Source organism: Branchiostoma lanceolatum, chromosome 8 (assembly GCF_035083965.1).
Source record: "Branchiostoma lanceolatum isolate klBraLanc5 chromosome 8, klBraLanc5.hap2, whole genome shotgun sequence".
In the NCBI taxonomy this organism is placed as follows: Eukaryota; Metazoa; Chordata; class Leptocardii; order Amphioxiformes; family Branchiostomatidae; genus Branchiostoma; species Branchiostoma lanceolatum.
The window spans coordinates 6,390,257-6,411,096 of record NC_089729.1 but is presented as its reverse complement, the minus strand read 5'-3'; the positions used below and the strand labels follow the sequence as shown (position 1 = coordinate 6,411,096).

Genomic DNA, 20,840 nt, shown 5'->3' with positions numbered 1-20,840 from the left:
CCCAGAAGGCTTCATCACTCTTGTGCAGTGTTTGTCATTACAGAAACAGTTTCTGTGTCCCAACCATACATTTACACCATCATACCCTACTCTTATCAGCATGTGGTCACAAAATTGAATCAACAATTAGTCAGAGAGGAGAATGATCACAAACTTTTAGAGTTCACCCTAACGAATTCGAGTAGGATGAAATTATTTTTACAATAGGATGTTTTCTTGGCTATCTGCTGATTTGGTTGACTTTAATGTTGATAAAGATTTATGAAACTGGGCCTGAAGTAATTTGTTTCTTAAAGATACAGCCAACAATCAAACAAAGCTACAGCAGATGAATTAAGAAATGCATTGCAATGAAAGATACCATTTTCTTTTGTTGCTTACAAAGCTCACATTGTCACAAATATGTTTTGCCAATGATGTCCCTATGTCTCATCCACCTGGCTATAGATGGGCCCATGCTAACAACTAACACTAACAGCCAATTCCTGTCTATATTGAGTTGTTTTGAAAATTGTCTTATACTTACTGCAGCCATAATGATTGTGTTATCAACTCTTCAGTTTGAAAAGTTGTTTGAATTATTGCACACTGTTTGCAAGCAGCCATTTTATGAGCCATATTTTCTGTTAACAGCTTTTAATTGGACAAATGGGTTATTTAAGATAAACACAATGGCAACCATATTGTCATCGAGTTGCAAAATTGTCAACATTCTGTAATGACAAAGTAGTCTAGACAGCAGTCCTAGGTGAGGATTTTAAACAAGGTATTTGAGAAATTCCAGAAAGTTAGCTTAGATCTATATATAGTGTTATTAAAAGCCTTTTGAGAATAGCTTTTCTTCAAGTATTTTTCTGACGTATGTAGTCAGCCAGGTAAATCCCTGGGAAACCTCCCATGTCGCTTAATTGTAGCCGGTTTGGGCTGGGAGTTCTAGAATGTCTGCTGAGGGAAGCGGTGACAAATTATGGCCAAAGGGCTGATGGGAAGATAATATTGACATCATTGCCTCTTTGCATAACACACATTGATAAAAACACAGTTTGAGAGGAATTTGTATTTTCCATGAAATTCAAAGGTGTCAAATTGTATCATGACTTTCATAAGTAAAGGTTCATGAGTCCCAAAGACGCAAGCATACTTAAGATATAGGCTTTATAGCAAATACATAATTATATGTGATAAATATGGTACATGGTACCCAAGACAGAGGCATCATATTGTATTTGTTGAAGGTACTAATTATATGAAATGATATGAAAATAGCTGGCATGCGTAATTTCCTTCAAATATGTTCAGATATTTTTATTTTTGGGCTCATAGAAATGTTACTGCCATTCAGATGAGGTTTGGACCTCACACATGAATGTCTCACTATGACTTATTGGGTCTGGAGGGCTGATTCTACAGATATCACAATTGGGTCATTAGCTCTTAAAATGTAAGGCATTTATGGACACTAAATCATCACAATAGTCATTTACTACTGTGGAATTCTATAATAAAGCTTTATTTGCATGTAAATCTGAAGCACATACATGTAATACAATATTAGTAGAAAGAAAAATGTGATGTTGAGACCCAAAAGTTCCCTGCATTTCTTGAACAATGTGTTGTCCTAACAGATTTCCAAACGTCGTATAATTTTCCACTAAGGAAGTTGTAAAAGTGTAGCCTTTGTCCCCCATCCTGTATGAAATTTTATGTTATCTGTAAAGTTAAGAGGACAGGTAGGTGCTTGTGAAATATGATGACCCAGGGGCTGATGGAGAGATAGGGAGTGGGAGGGGGGCCATTAGTGTGGCGGTACCAGGGCAGCTGACACATTAGTACAGGTCACCTGATGGTTATCACCTGAGTGCAGCACCTGGGGTTACTACAGGTCGACACACCAAGGACTCTCAGTCGACGTCTTGCAGAATCTCTCTTTTTCCTTGTAGGATTCGCCAGAATCACATGTTAGGATTCATTCGAGATCAAAAAAAACTTATTATAAAATAATAATAAGTTTATTTGCAAGATAGTTTGCAGTATTTTCAAAAAGTGTGCAGACTATGAAAGATAATAATACAGTGATTAGTGGAACAAGTGACTACTGTATTCTAAAAAGAACTGCTACGGAAAAGAGTCTAAGCTTCTTTCATAAACGTTGCTCAAAACGTTGTAGAGTTTCCATTGTAGAAGTTTCTTTGAGTCGCTTTTGCACAATATTGTCTTGCAGCACCACAATGAAGATTTACTCATCAGTCTAATGCTTATAAGTAGCATGTTTCAAATATTTTGAGCAGTGGTCCACATCTGCATGGACAAAGGTAGGGGATAGTACAGTCGATTTGTAAGACTACAAGGTTATGGGCTATTTTGATGTTAGAGAAAAAGATGAACATTAAGAATTTTACAAGTGAAGATTTGGGCTTTAATGATGGTGCCAACTGACGATATTTTAATTCAGAAATTAATAATCTCCATATTGTGACTTTCATCGGCATGATTTTCAGGAACATAATGTATAAATACATCACAAACACTAGGAATGTCATAGACTAGATAAATGATAATCGATTGAACTGTCTAGATGTATATATACCAGTCCAGTCGTCACATGACAGATATAGAAAACGGGTTGCATAAAAAACTTACTGTCTGTCAAAAAGAAAAAATAAGAAAGCATTTTGGAACTTTTTCGTTCCTTCCCCTCACCTTCTTTTGAGTATGATACATATATGTCTACTATGTTGTACATGTCCCTTACAACAGGCACCATGTGTTCTAAGATTTAACCTCTGGCTTTACAACTATCAAGTTTCCAAATTAAGCCATATTAAGGCGTAATGACACCCTGTAGGTGCCATTGTTGGCCTTTCTGTGCTTGCCCCGGCCGGGGGTCCGTACCTGTGCCAGGTGTGTAGTCGTACCTGTGTGAAAGGTGCCGGCATGATGGATGGATAGATGTCAGGGTCACAGCTGGGTCACCTCTCGTTGGCCGACTCGCAGGTATTTTGGTCGACCTGTGCAGGTGTGTCCACAGGTGTGAGTGAAAGTGCCGGGTTCTGGGACAGGAGACATGATCTGTTATGACAGCTATAACATTTGGTAAAAGGCATCTCAGACCGTTTTCCTTATATGGGATGTTTTCATACGTGTGGGGCGAAAGTTTGACCCTTTTGTCAAGTAGAACGTATCGCTTGTGACAGTTCTAACTTTTGATTAAAGTTGCTGTAGGTCATCTACGGTGAGAAGGTGTGCTAACCAAGTTTCACATACTTTGGCATGTTGAAAGTCCTCAACTGCAGAATTTTTCAGCTGTAGGATGCAAACTTTTTAGACTTTTCTGCGATCATGAATGCTATGATTGTGTTAGAAATGGACCTCATTAAGTAAACAAAATGAAATGTAGTTGCTTGAACATTAATGATACACACAGATCTTCTATCTTTACTGTTTCATTCCTTTGTCCCTACATTCCGAAATTATATTCTCTGCCTATGATTAGATATACAATGAACTACAACTGCCCTCTTCCTCCAGTATGTCATGCCAGTCCTGAACATTGATTGGTTGAATATGCCAATTTGATTGGGAACATCAGACAAGCTTTCTGGTCACTCTTTTTTCCATCCTTACTTAGATTATTCAACATTCATCATGACTTCTGCCACAACCAAATCATTGCCATAATTTGTAGTTGTGTAGATACCAGTCAGAACAGAGCAAAAGATTCTATTAGAAGGTCAGAAAATACCTCGACCCTTTACTTTGATAGGAAGAAGGCAAAAAAAATTTCTCTACATAGAAATAGTAAAACAGTGTGTACCATCTACAAAACAGGTTCACTACTAAGGAAAGCTGCCCCCCACTGGCAGTTATTTACTTTGATACCAGTTTTAAAGCCATGTTTTTTCTAGAAGAAGAGGTCATTTGTGGACTTCAGGTCAGAGGTGAGCTTCAGACAGTTTTGATTTATGACAGCGACCTTCGTGTTAAGATGTGTTAATAATCGCTGCCCTAGGCAGGCGGTCGTTCATTAAGTATTTTGTTGGCACTTAATAACTGGTTGATCGCATGGGATTGGAATGTCTTTGGTATGCAGCTAGTTTTAGATATCATTTTCTCTACAGTATGTCTTATCAGAGTATAGAATCAGCATGTCATCCTGAGTAATGATAAGTCCTGATTACTAAGGATGAGCTTTCCTTCCATTCATCAGTCCCATAGCTTTAGACGAGCCTTTAGCCCTAGATGATATCATCACAACTCACATTGTTCCTTACATGTTACTGAATCAGATATAGATGAATAGAATAGACTGTCTGTTACATTTGTGTATCTTTGTCAAAAAGTTGTAGGATTTCACATTGTTAAAATTTGAAAGTTTTTTTTCACAACTGTATGAAATGTCAACATTAGGAATGATATGTAATGCATACTATTAGATACTGTATGTCTAATCGTATTCATTTTCCCTGCATTTCTAAAGACAACCTAAGAATCGAAACCATTTTAGCTATGGCATAAATGTAACAGAACTAAACCCAGAAATCCTGTCACACGGTATACTACCTCTGGTGTTTGACGTCAATAGGTACTTCTGTTACCTGTCCGTGTTTACCTGGTATTTACCTGGTGCCTGACACCACACAGGTATCCAGGTTAGACAGGTGTAATTGAATACCTAAAGTTTCATCCACAGTTCATATTGGGGTCAAAAGGGATGACTCAGATACAGACTTCTGATTAATTGCCACAAAATTGTAATGTATTTCCTCATTTGCAATTTTTATATGATCATGAGTGAAGATGTAGTAAGAATTAAAAGCTCTTTGATGTGAAGTTATCAAAAGACTTGGCTTAGCAAAGTCATCTTGAACTGAGTCCTTTACACTCATTTATCTAGGATCCAGTCTATTAAAAAGATGATATCTTTCAAATGGCAGAAGTCTTGCCAAATAAGAAAAAATTGAATGTCAGATCTAGACAGTATACAATGACGACTTCGGCACACAGTTATACTGTCCCACAATCACTTATGCTATCACCAAGGACATCAATGATTGTTGCTGAAGTGTCTGACTAGTACATAAACCTCCCCCATCACACCTGTCTCCTCCCAGGTGAGCACATCGCCTCCTTCTTCCTGGATCCGTACTCACGTCCACATGAGAAGAGGGGAGGAGCATGGATGGACTCGGCACTAGGTATGACCTTTCTGGAACTTCTCCTTCTTCTATACCAGTCCTGATATATTTTTCTGTGTGTGCAGGGACAAGCTATAAGTTCACCTCAGCTATAATATCTATATGTAGCAAACATATTGGTGCTGACATACAAGGCTGATCTACTGGTTTAGCCACAACCTACATGTATCTATAGTTCCAGTAAGCTTTGATTGCATATTTCCCCTGTTCTATTCTCCAGGGAGAAGCCTTGTGATGAAGACCAAGCCTGTAGCATACCTGGTGTGTAACCAGAGTCCACCTGTGGGGGACAAACCTTCACTCATGAACTTCAGGGAGGTGGAGACATTGTTCCACGAGGTCAGAATCATTTACATGTACAGTATTTCATTTAGACATTGTATGCAAAATAGGGGAAGTCAGGTTTCCAAAGACTGGTTCAAAATGGCAGTGTACTGTTGTTGTTACTACTGTTAAAACTCATGCTCTCATACTTTTATTTTGCCAGTTTTCTCTCTGAACAGCCCTTAACATTCTCTGCGCCGAGGTAGCCTACTAGCACCAAAGTCATTATATAATTATTAAGTGTTACTAGTTATGGCAGCAGTTAGGAAATTAATGTCGGATGGCCTAGCAATGCCGACTAAGACTAAGTCCCTTTCCACTGCTTCCCCCAGTTTGGCCATGGACTCCAGCACATGCTGACAAAGGTTCCTTACCACGATGCTGCTGGGATCAACAATGTGGAGTGGGATGCGGTGGAGGTGCCGTCCCAGTTCATGGAGAACTGGGTGTACGACTGGGACACCATGCAGCGCATCAGTGGACATTACCAGACAGGGGACACCTTGCCAAGCGACCTATTTCAGAAACTTGTGGATGGTAAGTTCACTCAGGCTATAAAATTACAGAAAACCCTCATCAATTGTCAAATTGATCTCTTATAGCACAAAATACACAATGTCATGCTCAACGCATTATTAAATCTAAGTACTAGTAGACTAGAGTAATCTAATAACCTGCAAAAGTTGGCAAATTGTACTTTGGTTTTATAAAGATCTATACTATAACATGCACATGATTTTATATATTATAATTTATATGGTACATGTATATAACTCCATTATAATTTTTTTTCAGCTCGTAAGTATATGGCTGGGTCCCAGATGTTGAGGCAGCTATATTTCAGTGCACTGGATATGAAACTCCACACAAGGTATGTGTTTAACATACCATTGCATGCCATACACATTGTACTAACCTTTAACTACATTGTTAAAGAATGATGTAAAGATTGTGTTTACAATCTGTTTTCCATGTATATTTCTTTATGAGATTACAAATATCTCAGACAGGTCATCTTTGGGAATGCAAATTGAGTGAATTCAGTGCAAGCCACTTAGTAGTAGAGAAATGAATCCCAAGTTGTGTTCCTGTAGTTCCGACCCGTGGAAGACTGTGATGGACAGAGTGGCAGCGGAGTACACAGTCCTACAGCCGCTGCCAGAGGACAGGTTCCCCTGCTCGTTCCAGCACCTGTTTGGCGGGGGGTATGCGGCAGGGTACTACTCCTACAAGTGGGCAGAGGTCATGGCTGTGGATGCATTCGGGGCTTTTGAAGAGGCGGGACTAGACGATAGGGACAAACTTGCTGATATAGGAAAACGGTAAGTTCAAATTCAAGGGTGAAGTAATATTTGGCTCAGGATTGTTTACATCAATATGTTGAGCAAAAGTAAGCTGGAGAATACACCTAATATACATAATGTGTTTGAAGGAAACATGATTTGATCCATTAAGGAGAGATGAGCTATAAATATATAATTTATCTTAACTCCCACTTGCTTCCAACCTTTTGAAGGAGTGCTAACATTAAATTGCAAACTGCTTCAATTGGTCAGTCTTATTTTTCCATTAAGAATTCATTCACTGACAGTAAGAATGGTTTCAAAAATCTGTTTATTGTGTAAATACTTTCTTCACTTCTGATCTTATATCTTATATCATATCTATTTCATTGCAGATTCAGAGAAACCATTCTTGGCCTTGGAGGAGGCACCCATCCAAAAGATGTCTTCAAACAGTTCCGAGGGAGAGATCCACAACCGGATGCATTGCTTAGACTATATGGACTTTCATAGACCAACAGTCATGGATTAGACATGCATTAGAAACTAGAGGGCAAAAAAATAAAACCAAAGCTGTTCAGCATAACTGAAAAGTCCTTTTAGCCCATCACACTATCTTCTCATTTAAAAGACTCAGTACCACATGTGTGTTATTTTCAATCTTATTTGGTGACATTTCTAAGTTACTATTTTGTAACCTTTTGAACTAAGTGAAAACTATATATATGTGAGTAATGAAAATATGTTCTGAAAATAAAAATACACTGCTCGTTTTTTGTAATAGTTGTTGTCAATGAATAGTTACTGCAATGAATTTATCAAACCTGCATACCCAGTATACCCAAACAATGCATAAAGTTTTAAAGAACTGTGTGATACAAAAAAAGACCTTTTTAAGTGCTTTGAAGTAAAGTTGTCTATTGTAAACTGTTCATCACGCACAGTGAAACACACATGTTTTCTGGGTGCTGGTTAACCAACACATGCACTTTTCCCTACTTGCTTGTCAAACAAAATTACAGTGGCAGTTGCATTTTATTTCTTTGTCATGCGATACTGTCTTTCATGATTCATTCTTGCACATCCAACTCACTGTTTTGCCTAGAAAAAACTGAATTGTAAGGCAATGCATAATTTTTCATGTTGAAGTCAAAGTCAGCGACATTCCAGGGAAAAACATACGATTCAAAGGAGGACCTTGTCATTAACCGCCCAAGGTGCTGTCATCAAACTTTTTTTACACTTGACAATTTCCCTAGACATCTTCTATCAGAGTTCCAGGCTTGATATTTCACTCATCTGGTGTGAGAATGGCTTAAGGAGTGGTTTCACTTCTTCCTCAAGGAACTTTTCCACCTGTAAATAGAACAGTTAAGGTATGAAAATACTGCAGATTCAGTCAAAAGGTAACTCAGTCAACAATATACCTGCAGTAGACAATCAGTCTGCAAGAGGGCCAGTGCCCTTCTAAACTTCAAACACCATCTGCACAATGACGAGCTACATGTACATGTCCTGTACATGTATTTAGCCCTCGGGGGTTCTTAATTTTTCAGATAAATACACGAATGAATGAATGGTTTATTATGATTGGCTATGAAAATCATATCATAGCCACAGGCTTTTCAGTGTTTTTTCAATTACACTTACAAAAATGTTGACTGAATAACATCTTAATCTTAGAACCACACAAACAACAATGTACATGTATTGTATCAGTATTGCTACATGTATGGTTCACCCAAACTAGTTCCTGTGCACATCAAGACAATGCAGGGTTGTTGTTTTTTTAAATTAAAATACATATTTGGTAAGAATACAATTTTGTAAAATGCATGTCCAACATACAGGTAGGATGTATTGTAACATGTGGAACCAGACAGCCAGCCTACCTGCTCAGGCGCCCTGCCCACAAAGGTCCTGGGGTCCAGCAGGTGTTCCAGCTGGCTGTGTACAGGTGAGAAGTACGGGGTGCTCCTGATGCGCTGGATCAGGTCGTTGTCCCCCCCCTCCTGTTTCACCACAGACCCTGCCTGGTGGGACAGCACACGGATCTGCTCATGGCACTCCTGTAGGGGGAAAACACTTCTCTGTTACACACCATTTCCTCGAGACACTGCGATCACAGAGCGACTGCTAAGTGACCAAAGATTAGACAGATTGCTCAACTGTTTTAGCTTTTTTGTTTATTTATAAAAATGTTTTGTGTGTTGAGTTGTCTTTTAAATCATACTTTTACACTTTTCATCAAATTTCAATTATGAAATCAAGGGTTACACAAATCTAATTTTGGTCACTGTATGGTCCCTCTGCAATCCGCTGTCCAGTGTTAAGGCTTTGGATGGCAGAGTAAAAAGACAAAAGGAAAAGTCAGACTGTAAAAGAACTGCAAAATGGGAATACATTTCCTGTGAACATTTGAATCAAAATTAATTTCCTTTCCTACTGAGTATGTACCATAAGCAATTTTAGCTACAAAGGCTACATTTGTACAGTCTACTAGTTAAAGACATGGCAAGACAAAATGGCAATAAGACTATAGTGTGACATCATACCTTGTCGCTCCAGTCCTGGATCCATACAGTGACATAAATTATTATTAAATAGATGTTCTAGTTGTGAGGAAATTACAACCCTTACCTGTCTGTTTGCACCAGCTTTAACCATGGCCATGATGATGTTTTCTGATGCCATGAAGGGAAGTTCTTGCTTGATGTGACGTTCTATAACCTGTACCAAAACAAAACAAAGATAGATACTGTGGCTTTTAGTAGTACAGTATATTTACTGCTTGTCATATTCATACATTCATACATACTGGAAGGTGGAATACATACTGGAACTAATATGTATCATCCAATTCAAACACAGGCATAATTGTCCCCTTTCAGGATGTTCATTTTATATCTGTTACTCTTACATTTATTTACCTGTTCAATCCTTTCATATTATTTAGCAACAGCCTTTCAGTTAAAAAAGCAGTATTGAGCGTACCTTTGGGTATACCACCAGTCCCTCACAGATATTCTGTAGTGTGCTGAGGAGGATGTCAGCTGTCAGGAAAGCCTCAGGCAGGCAGATACGTCTGTGGGACACACAGACACAGTAAATATCCTAAACTGCAAAAAGGCAAGGCAGCATTTTACATGTCTTGTAGTCTGCAGTACAAAAGTATGCTGCTAGGTAGCCCAAAGTACATGTATAATCATCTCTTTCTTATTGAAAGGCCTACCTACAAAAATAAACATCTTAAAAATCTATCAATGACCTTAGTAGCTTAATTTTGGTCCACGAAGAAACCAATATTCTTAAAAATGCCAATCAAACAACTATAACCTGTCAACCTTAATCTAGTAAACTACCAGTAGTATATAAGATGTTTGATATACATGTACTATATATGGTACCTGTTGGCACTGTCGTCTAGAGTCCTCTCAAACCACTGTACCGCGGCCGTCTGCAGAGGATCCATACAGAGGGTCATGAGGTGCCTGGCCAGACTGCAGCACCGCTCACTGCGCATGGGGTTCCTCTTGTACGGCATGGCGCTGGAGCCGATCTGATCCCTCTCAAACGGCTCCTCAACCTCCTTCATGTTGGCCAGCAGACGGATGTCTGTACAGATCTGATAGAGGCGTGGTACACTTGATGAAAGATACTACATGTCTTCATCAAAAAACACAACTTTTGTCAAGTCTATGTATTACTGACTGATGTTGCACATGAAATTTATTGGTAACTTTGGAGTATTTCAATGCCTAAATATTCAAAATGTAGCTGTAAAAGGAAAGGGGATGGTTGTGATATCAGTTAGAAAACGGGCAAAACTAAGTACCAGATAAAAAAGTGGAAATGATTTGACAGAAGGTCCCACCTTGTGCACAGAGGCTCCCAGTCCACTCAGAACCTGTAACACCTCAAAGTCCACCTTCCTACTGTAGGTCTGGCCTGTCACCAGGTAGGTTCTGTGGACGGGGAATATAGAAAATGTATATCAGGACACTAGCAAACTCAAGGTCTTTGACAATATTTTAACCTCCTTCCTGCTGCAAAACAAATACAAACATGATGCCAAAGCCCTACCTCAACAGGGAGAAGGTTAAAGAAATACTTGTTTGTCACGACCTTACTCATGGTGATAATTATAACCTCAAAATCAACTGTTCTTCACAACTTCAACAAAAACAGCAGTGTAAAATGTTCAGACATTTTAGGGGCCATGTGTGATGCTGTACAAAACAGTATTTTGGTGAAACTTACTTCTTAAAGCCAGCCATCTCCATAACCATCCTGTCCAACAGTTCCACCTTATCATGGTTCCCCTCAAACAGCTCCAAGAAACTGGCCTACACACATAAACAACATAATGAATAAACCACCATCAGGGCTCGAAATAGTGAGTGCATGTGCACCTGTGTGCACCCAAAATTGGAGCTGTGCACCTAATTTTGTACTGTGGGTGCACCAGTGCACCTAGATATTTTTGAAGGCTATTGGGTAGAGGCACAATTGTACACTGGTATACAAAACATTCTTGAACTTCAAGTATCTGAAACCTTTGTTGTACTTTGTCTGATGCATCACGTCTTGTTTGAAATTTTGAAGTTAGCTGTAGAGTTTTATATTGAAGTGCTTAAGAGCGTTAAACTTAAAAATGTTTAACTGACATTTAGCTTTATCATATGGTGCACCCAAAATTCTTTGAGCACCTATTTTTTTTGGTTGGGTGCACCGGTGCACCTATTTCTTCAAATGAATTTCGAGCCCTGACCATAAACATAACACTGAGTTTGAGACAGAAAAAAGTCAGACATTGGTTCATGCAACATGCAGAGAGACAACATAAACAACATAATGAATCATTCTTTTCAACCATGTCTACTTATAAGTATCTAACACACTTTGAGGCAGCGAAAATCAAAAAGTCATTCCCATAGACATACTTTATAGTAGTTAAACTGACAGGGCCCACCCACAAACACCTCCAGGGCATAACAAAGTATAGCACACAATACCAAACATTCTGGTAAATTAGGAAAGTTTATCTTATTTTATTATGGCAATAAACCTTTTGACAATTATGCCAACATAAATCACAGCTCACATGTCAGAAAAAAATGCCAGATAAGTTTTCACATCTCATCTGGAAAATAAGCTGGACATGACCTCACATAACTCGTTAGTAATCAACCTTAACCTTTTGTCTCTGATAGGCGGGTGGATCCATACATGATCAGCAATTCTGTATTGTTGAGAGGATAAAAAACGAGGGCGATCTCCGGCTTAAAATGTTTTTCTTCCCACTCATTGTTTAGGAGCCCATGTTGTTAATTTTGTTGTTACCTCCGTCATTTTTAGCTAATATATTTTCATCAATTTTTGTCTCTGTCCCAACAAGCAAATTTCTATTCTGGGACGGAGGGTCGGGTCCTGGAGACAGCCCCTTTAAAAACTAAACCGAAGCAGCATCCGGTTAGCGAAGACGCTGACCTGAGTGCCGGTGGTCCCCTTGACTCCCCTGAACCTGAGCTCATTCCGTCCCCGGTCCATGTTCCGCAGGTCCATACACAGGTCCTGTAACCACAGACAGGCTCGCTTTCCTACTGTGGTCAGCTGGGCTGGTCTACATGGAAAAACATAGACAAGACTTTACAACACTTTTTACACTTTTGATGTATAGATTAAATCACTTCAGTTGGGGAGGTAAAAGGCGGTGGAAGCAGAGGGCTAGGCTCTGCCCTTTAATACCGTGCCCTAGACACAGTGGCTAACAACCCTCTGCCCCTACAGCCTCAAATAGGCTATGGGACTACTTTTACCATTTTAAATCAACATGGATATGAAGGGCCTCTGCATATGTAATAGAAAGCTTTGAACATTCAGAAGTTTCAGACACAGTGACACACACACATGTAGCTTGTTTAAGGCAGGAGACATTACTACTAGACTTAATTAAGTGTTGTAAAGACTTACTGGTAGTGGGTGAACCCCAGGCAGGGTTGACTCCTGTACTGCTCTGCAAACCCTGACAAGCGCTGGATACAGCGGGCCAGCTGAAACAACCCACAATCACATCCCAAATTACATATTTTCAACACTATTTATCAGTCACCTTAACTTTTTACCTTTACTCAAGCTCATACATAATCTATATTAAAAACAGCTACTTGTTTTAGAATGACTGTAATTTTTTTGTCAGAATGTTTTGAGAGAAATGAAAAATGTATCTCAAAGCAGCTTTGAGGTCATGTTGATACTTTAGGACATGTGCCGCTATCTGTGTGGTCCACAGTCTACCATACAAGTACAGTTTGGTGCAAAACAAGTTTACTACATCCACCCACATGTACAAGAGAGGGTTCAGGGCCCGTCCATGGCAACACCAGAGAGGATCACAGGTCTGTATGATTGGCAGATGACCCAGAACACAGGTGTACAACAAACTCTTCAGCCGGCTCCGTTCTCCCAGAACCCAACACCGGATAATTTTACAGCATTTTCCAACAAAAAGCCATGGGAGAAGATGCGGCAGCTTTCTTAATGAAATGTGATAGCCTTTTGGAACATTTGAGTATTTCTTCTTTACACACATAGTTTTTGAATGTCCAAACACGTCTTCTATACCCTTAAGTTTCGAGAACTGAAAACGTATACAATAGAGTAATCATGTTGTCTAGAAAATTCATTTATCAAACAGAAATGAAGATATCCTATCATGCAATTGACAATTGTTATTGATTGTTTTGTTTCACTCCTGTACTTGTATATAAGGGCGTCAATTTCCCAGAACCTAAATAGCTTGTTTACAAAGATGGTTAAGTGCAAATGTAAATAGTCAAGTTGAAATGCAGAACTGTTTTTTTCCAAATGAAGGAAGAGAATGCAAACTCCTTTAGTTTCCCACGGGTACAGGTATCACAGATGTACAGGCACAAGCATGTTCAGGAGTAGTAGTACTAAGTAGTAAAGTAAATTGATAGGCAAAAACTCACCTTTGGCATAATAATCTCAAAGGCATCTCTCATCACAATTAGATCCTGTATAAACAACAACAAAAATATATTCAAATCATGATACCAAAATACCTTCAACAAGGATGTTGGGAAGCTTTTTTCGTTCTCTTAAGCTTAGGGCAGTGCTGTCAAGTAATGTCAGTAATAAGGGAAGTGATGTTTTTACCTTTGCTAAGAAGGATACATTTTTCTTACATGTGTAGGTTTCTTGTATGTCAGCAGAAACTTTAAAAAAAGACTTGTTAATTGTTTTTGTCAGCACTATTTCATCATGTGATTATAACATAATATATTATGTGGCTTTGGTCTAAAGAACAAGTAACTTGTTTATGTTTGTTTATTTATTTATCCAGGAATACAGTATCGCCTGGCGGCGTTTTTCAACGAATCCTGGGGGGTTCAACCCCTTACATAATAATACATAGCAACAATAAAAGTTCAAATAATAACAAATAATACAGGAATTAACTTAAAAATATAACTAATTCAACAAACAGAAACCCTGAGTTAGATAATAAGTGAAATAACGATAACGTAATAGATTAGAAATATTTAGCCAAAACATAATGATGAAGAATCAAAACAATGACCCAAACTCAAATATAAATAAACAAGAAGTGAATTTGCATATCAATGGTAAATCATAAGAAAACTCATGTCAAAAATTATGGGTCACTACAAACGTCAAACATAACATAGAGAAAAGAAAAGTCGACTAGAAAGGAGTTTGTATACATATGTCAATGTTTAGCAGGGAGGCAGTGGACATCATATAGCTGTTTGAAAAGTGGAAGTGATCTGGCTGATTTAAGATGTTGTGGTAGTGTGTTCCAAAGTGCAGCCCCCGAGGACGAGAAGGCTCGTCTTCTGTATTCCAAATGTGTCATTGGCAACTGAAGGCCGCCTTGTGCCCTTAGGCGGGTGTTATGGGTGTGTACATGGGATAATTGGGTGAACATTGCAGTGATGTAGGAAGGAGTCAGACCGTTAAGGGCCTTGTAGACAAGTGTAGCTTTACTTTTCTTATGAATTTCAGCTACTGGGAGCCATCCTAGTGTGTTGAGAAGGGTTGATGTGGGAGTGTACCGGTCACAGCCAAGAATTACCCGACCTGCTCTTTTCTGCAGCTTTTCAAGCTTATCAAGGTATCCCTTCCCTCCCTGGTCCCAGACCGTGCTACAATAGTTTATGTGGGGTATGAATAACGTTGTATACATTAACCGAAGAGCCTGACTGCTGACATATGGCTTAACGTACTTGATGATGCCAATTACCTGAGCGAGTTTCTTGAAAATGTGTTCGAAGTGATAGCTCCACTTAAGTACGTTGTCAATGGTAACCCCCAGGTATTTGAAAGCATTTACTTGTTCCAGTCTGGCCCCGTCTAGTGTAATATTAAGCTTTATATTGGCCACATTCATTCCATGTGTACCTATGAGCATTGTTTTGCACTTTGTAGGATTCAAAGAAAGTTTGTTAGCAGCAAACCAATGGGAAAGCCGGGTTGAATCACTTTGGAGTGTTTTCTCCAGTGTGTGAAAGCTTCGCGCCGCAAAATATAAAATTACATTTGGGGAAGGTTTTGACCATTTATGATACAAGCAAGCACATAATGTCCTTGGTTACAAGTATACTCGTCACAAGTTGTCAGTACATACCCATTTACATTGTTACAATTTCAACTGAAGTCGTAACCAATCTCACTAAAACAACAAACATCAACAGTACAACATACAGATGCACAGCCTCCAGATTCAGCCTAAAATTTTTGTCTACAGAAGTTAATCTACAATTGGCCTCCTCTATAGTTGGGAAAAGGAGAAAGTGCTATAGGTCATGTGAACGTGAGAAATCCTGGGAAAAATGTAGCCTTTTTGAAGGAGGTTAGCCCAGAGCTAAGCTGTGATGGGGGTGGGAGGAACCACGCCTGCAGAAGCCATCCCGGTGTGTATTACCCTGTCCACTGGAGCAGATGACCCAGACTACACTGTCCACTTCAAAGACTTGCCAAGTTGTGCACACACCTAGTCAAGAGCCTTTGTGCTTGTAATTAAGACGTTTTCAAAACATCTTCTGGTAGCAGTGGTACAAACCTGTATACATTTCTATCAAATGCATAAACAAGGTATAAATGGTCTGCGCATGTGTATTGTAAAGCTATGTATTGGTACATGTATGTTCACATTTATATGTTTCTAGCTGTTATTACTGTACCACTGTGCATTTAGAAGTCTTACATGCATCTCCTTGTACATGGTGTACATCTTGAACACAATGTACATAAAATTCAGCCTAGACAGTACTCTGAGTACAAGAACCACTGGACAGTAACTGTACATGTGACAACCTCTCACTCCGTACAGAGTACAGACTATGCCTTATTACTACATATACTTTGTGAGATATATATATAACATAGACATAGTGGCACCACAATTACTCTAGAAGTAATTGGGATAAATGGAATAACAAAAACTAAAAAAAGATAAATAATTCTCCTCACATCTACTTACAATGATGCTTGAAACTTCTAAACATCTAAGTACCTCTCATAGAAGTACCTAACATTTGTACCTCTCGTTTTTAGTCAAATCTGATGGAATCTTAACTATGTTGCCTTCCAATCGTTCTAAAAATAAAATTAATCACATGTTAAAAGAAATGTCATTAGCAACGATTGTAGTGAGAAATTCCAGGTATTCTCCAAACAGAACAGTACACAATGGTGACATTTGGATGAATTGGAAGGAATTTCGGAGAGTCAAACCTTAAGCCACTTTGTCCCTTGAAATTCCTTGTCCTATCGTGGGATTGTGGTTGGGTACATCATGTAATTCAATGCTGATGTGTCTATTGAACTGTATGTGATTTTTTTTTTCAATCAAAAGTAGGTTAGGATAATCAATCAAAAACTGTAGCTTCATCCACTGAGTCTTCAGTGACAAATAGACATACAAAGGTACTGTATCTTCAATGTGGCTGTAGTAAGATGGCGGTACCAACTGAATAAAGATTACGCAAACAAAAAAATTGAACAGCATTTGGGAGTGATGAGAAGATTTCGGTCATTCCTTCAAGTGTTACTGGTACCAAACCTTTAGTCTGATCTAAGCCTTGTTTCAAATAACATGGGGATTGATTGTAATAACAACACTGTCCCACTGAACACATTAAGGTTGCTTCGGTTAATCAATGGACATAATGACATTAGCAGGGCTAATTATGCTTTTAGGTATTTTAGGTAACTTAATTTCCCTCTTAATCAGTCCCCCAATTAAAGAAAGACTATAATTAAGGATGGCATTCATAAGGTTCTTTCAGAATGAAACAGAGAACAGCACAAACCTATTACATGTACTTTCAGAATCCCTTCTTGTACTGCATATTTTGATAGAGGTGCACACATTATCAGATTGTAATGTGGTACAATGTGATCCACAAATTGAGTTCTTTGCATCATGTTTACTGCAAACTATTACTAAATCCTTGATACTTCTGCTTAACTCTTTTTCCATTGATTCCCCTGGGAAAAAGGATGTTGGTAAGACCAGACAGGAACTTGTATGCTTTTATAGAAACACCTGTCAAAGCACAGAGGAGAAGGGGGCTTCTAAACCACACACCTGTCTCTACCAGTCTGTTACTACATACGTGTGCACTAACTTCAAGTTTTAAAATTGGAAACACCAACAGTATGATGATGTGTGTATTCCACCTGCGTTGTGACTACCCAGGTTAAATGTGTAACATCCTACAGGTCATTTCTCCAATACCTTAATCAGCGTCACCCTGTTTGCATGGCTCAGTCATATGCACAACATAATCCTGTTGTTTGGGGAAATTAGCATTTCCCACAGCTCCGGCAAATGCTTACCAAAACAAGCGCACCTAGGAGAACATTATACCCACCTCCAGCAACAGCAATTACCGGTGTTAAGTCTTAAACACAATCCTTTAACCCAGCTGAGCCCCAACATTTAGGGTACAAGACCCTTTAATCATGTCTTTGAGAGAACCACATGGGTAGTTGGTTAGTTGGTAAGCCAGCGATGACCTGGTATGTGTGGTATGGACCTCTGTGTGATGGGGTTGGGGTTGGCTGACCAAAGGTGTGAATTCCATTGAACAATACATAAATATGACGTTTGTTATGACAGCCACAAGTACTGAATGATGGGCTGTTGTAGGAAATATACACTGTCCTATACACAGATGCAATATTCCAAATATATTGTACCTATTTTGAACAAATGATTGAGCTGCTTCATTGGAGCCCAACCCTTTGATTACCTCTTGACAAACAAAAAACTGTGTTCCTATATTACAGTCGCTTGTGTGTGCAGCTAGAACTGTCTCTTTTACATTAGAAAAGAGAATTTTCAAATCTAAACCTATACATATATAGTGTGAAAAAAAATTTGACCTTAATACATTCCTGAAATACAAGGACTGCAATACATTAATCAAAGAACAAAATCATGATGATTTAGGCAAATCCAAAATCAAAGGGCTTTTTACCACATGTGGAGGAAAGAATATAAACTAATCAATCAGGATGCTTCTGGGTAATCTCCAAGCAGATGTAGAAAGGCAATGCAATTCTTTGCTTAAAAGCTCCTAGTCCTGTGGAAAGGGGTTTTGACATTCTATATCTGCTTGGAGATTAGCTTCAGGGCTAAACATTACAGTCTCTGCTCTTACTTCTGCCCACTTGATACTTACTGTGTTGTCTCCCACGTAACACGATGTTGCGCCCAGGTGAATGATGGGAGCGGCCTTGGGACAACAGATAGCGAAGGTGTGCACATGAGCCATGACGTCATGGCGACGCCTCTTCTCCTCGATGGCCGCCTGGTCAAAATCGATGTTGGTCAAGTTTGTCTCCATCTCCTGGATTTGTTCATCTGTGATGTCCAGACCTAGAGTCTAAGATAGAGAAAATAACAAAGGCATATTGATTGAAAGACATCTAATGTTTATTTTCTATGCGATCTATGGACACTTTTGCACAGTACAGTGAGAAGTCCCCAAGAAGACCACTTACTGGTAATAAAACGGTCCTGTTAAACTGGCAGGTAGTCGTTATAGACAGGGTGTGTCAAGTCTCTTTCTTTTCTCAGTGACCATCAAAAATGGTCACAATGGCCAGTTGGTCTTTATACAGAGGTAGTCTCTTGTACAGGTTTGACGGTATACACTTGCTTTTCCACTATTTCTACCACTGCAAAGGAGCTTATCATTTTTATGTTTGTTTATATAAGGATACCTAAAAAAATTGTGCATGGTTTATTCGATTTTCCTGTGAGTCAGAGTCTAAGTCTTAAGAGCAAGTAGAAAATACCTAAATATTTAGCACAGGAATATTTTAGCTTGAGTTAATTGCACTCCTAGCGACTCACTCCACTGGGAGGGGGCCAATTATTTCCTGGCAGTGAGAGATTGTGTAACACTGGCAAAAGAATATTCCCTGTAGCACTAACTGTAAGAAAATTCTCTTGTGTCTGGTGCAACAAATTGGTTGAATAGGTATTCTGATTTTGTCTTTGTTTGATATTGCCCTTTTTTTTTATTTTCGTCTCTAGCAACAAGAAAGGTAGCAAAGGATTGGAGGACTTTGCTATTCAAACAACTGTCAACTTGCCAACTGCCAATAAAAACAGAAATAAAAATGGCAACCACTGCAAAATGGGACCTTTCCAACATGGGTTTTCTAGTGCCATGCACTTCTGCTACATTGTTGCTTTACCTTTACTAGCTGAAAAAACAAGGAACTTTCTGACTGCTACTTGAATAGGCAGTAGTGGAACAAAAACAACATGTGCATGAGGTGTAGAGAGGAAATAATCTAGCCACACTGGTTACAGGTGAAACAACATCAACATCCTGGGCATATCACAACCAACACACGCATGCCTAATCAGCCTGATACAATCTGCCATGCATCATCCACTTTCTGACCACAGAAATCTCCACTTCAGTGAACCAAACAAGTTTAATGCACATCACTACCACAGTTATAACTGTATTTAACTTTTGAATTTCAGTCAACTGTGAGAGGTGTGCGTTGATTGAGTTATTCTGTTCAGCAACGTGTACATGTATTTTAGCCCAATAAATATTTCAGCAGCAGTGCTGTATTAAATATTGCTTACTTCAACTGCCTTTGGTCTTATTGTATGCTTTAATTAGTATTTTATTGTGTTGTTAATTACAATTTTTATGTCATTAAGGGGAGTGGGGGTCCACTGATGGTACTGTACATCATTACGGACTGTGTCCTTAGCGAAGATTGAAAAACCCATATCTTTATCCAAAAATAATTTTGGATAGGTGTTGACTTTATGGTAGTTCTGCGTAATTATGCGTAGAACATAAAACAGTGTGTGATGAAGAGAAACAATATAATCTTTAAAGTTAAATTATGTCTACTTTCAGAGTTGAAAAGACGACAGCAAACTTTGGTACTCAATGTTGCAGTGTCAACACAACTCACCCATTTATCAAACCATAATGTGTTCGTAACTACAGTAAATGGGTACTTATGACTGCCCTATTGTCGACTGTGCAAATAGCAACATGTGTTGTTATAACACATGCCTGGCTCAATGAATGCCCCCCTCCCCATACAATGGAGCCCACAAGTTACTATTAAAATGCATACAAGCAGGCTCTTATGCATGATAACTGTATCCCACAGATATAAATGGAAACGCTGTAAATAGATACTAGGAAGAATGTACAAGCTTGCTGGAATTAGATATGTCAAGATAGCACGTTCGCGGCTCGTGAACACAAAAGCCCCCCTCCCACAACCGCGGCTTCTCGGTCACGTCCCTACCTTCTGGGCCTTTGCCAGCCACAACCACAGTTTTCTCCACGTGGTGAACTTCTTCATGTCGCTAAAGTTGTACGCCATCTCCTCGCTGGCGTACCTGGACGTCAAAGGCGAGCGATATTTGCACAGTTCTGGATCTGCCATCATGCTTTCACCTGCCGCCATTTTTTTGACCTGGAAAAGTGATGAC

General features: G+C 39.0%; 2 protein-coding genes across 2 annotated transcripts in view; one reads left to right on the top strand and one right to left on the bottom strand.

The window, feature by feature from the left end:
- Nucleotides 1-7,583, top strand: part of LOC136439637 (uncharacterized) — a 35,336-nt gene extending 27,753 nt beyond the window's left edge. The window contains exons 13-18 of the mRNA XM_066435109.1: nt 5,112-5,195; nt 5,416-5,534; nt 5,852-6,056; nt 6,315-6,390; nt 6,614-6,841; nt 7,198-7,583. Of these exons, the coding sequence (XP_066291206.1) occupies nt 5,112-5,195; nt 5,416-5,534; nt 5,852-6,056; nt 6,315-6,390; nt 6,614-6,841; nt 7,198-7,315 (830 nt within the window). The 3' untranslated portion in view covers nt 7,316-7,583. The remainder of the gene's footprint in view (nt 1-5,111; nt 5,196-5,415; nt 5,535-5,851; nt 6,057-6,314; nt 6,391-6,613; nt 6,842-7,197) is intronic.
- LOC136439635 (adenylosuccinate lyase-like) lies at nt 7,115-20,840 on the bottom strand. The gene is made up of 12 exons (XM_066435107.1): nt 20,654-20,840; nt 18,538-18,741; nt 13,795-13,839; nt 12,776-12,855; nt 12,293-12,425; nt 11,063-11,148; nt 10,677-10,767; nt 10,210-10,427; nt 9,797-9,887; nt 9,443-9,532; nt 8,695-8,871; nt 7,115-8,158 (listed from the first exon to the last, which is right to left on the bottom strand). Exons 1-12 carry the CDS (start codon nt 20,813-20,815, stop codon nt 8,072-8,074), a joined length of 1,464 nt encoding a protein of 487 aa, XP_066291204.1. The 5' UTR covers nt 20,816-20,840; the 3' UTR covers nt 7,115-8,071.

Excerpts from the sequence above, each read along its gene's own strand:
- LOC136439635 (XM_066435107.1), bottom strand. The coding sequence starts at position 20,815 with ATGGCGGCAGGTGAAAGCATGATGGCAGATCCAGAACTGTGCAAATAT. Across the intron at positions 18,742-20,653 it reads GGCTGGCAAAGGCCCAGAAG|ACTCTAGGTCTGGACATCAC; the intron begins GTAGGGACGTGA and ends TCTCTATCTTAG. Across the intron at positions 10,428-10,676 it reads TGGGAGCCTCTGTGCACAAG|ATCTGTACAGACATCCGTCT; the intron begins GTGGGACCTTCT and ends CGCCTCTATCAG.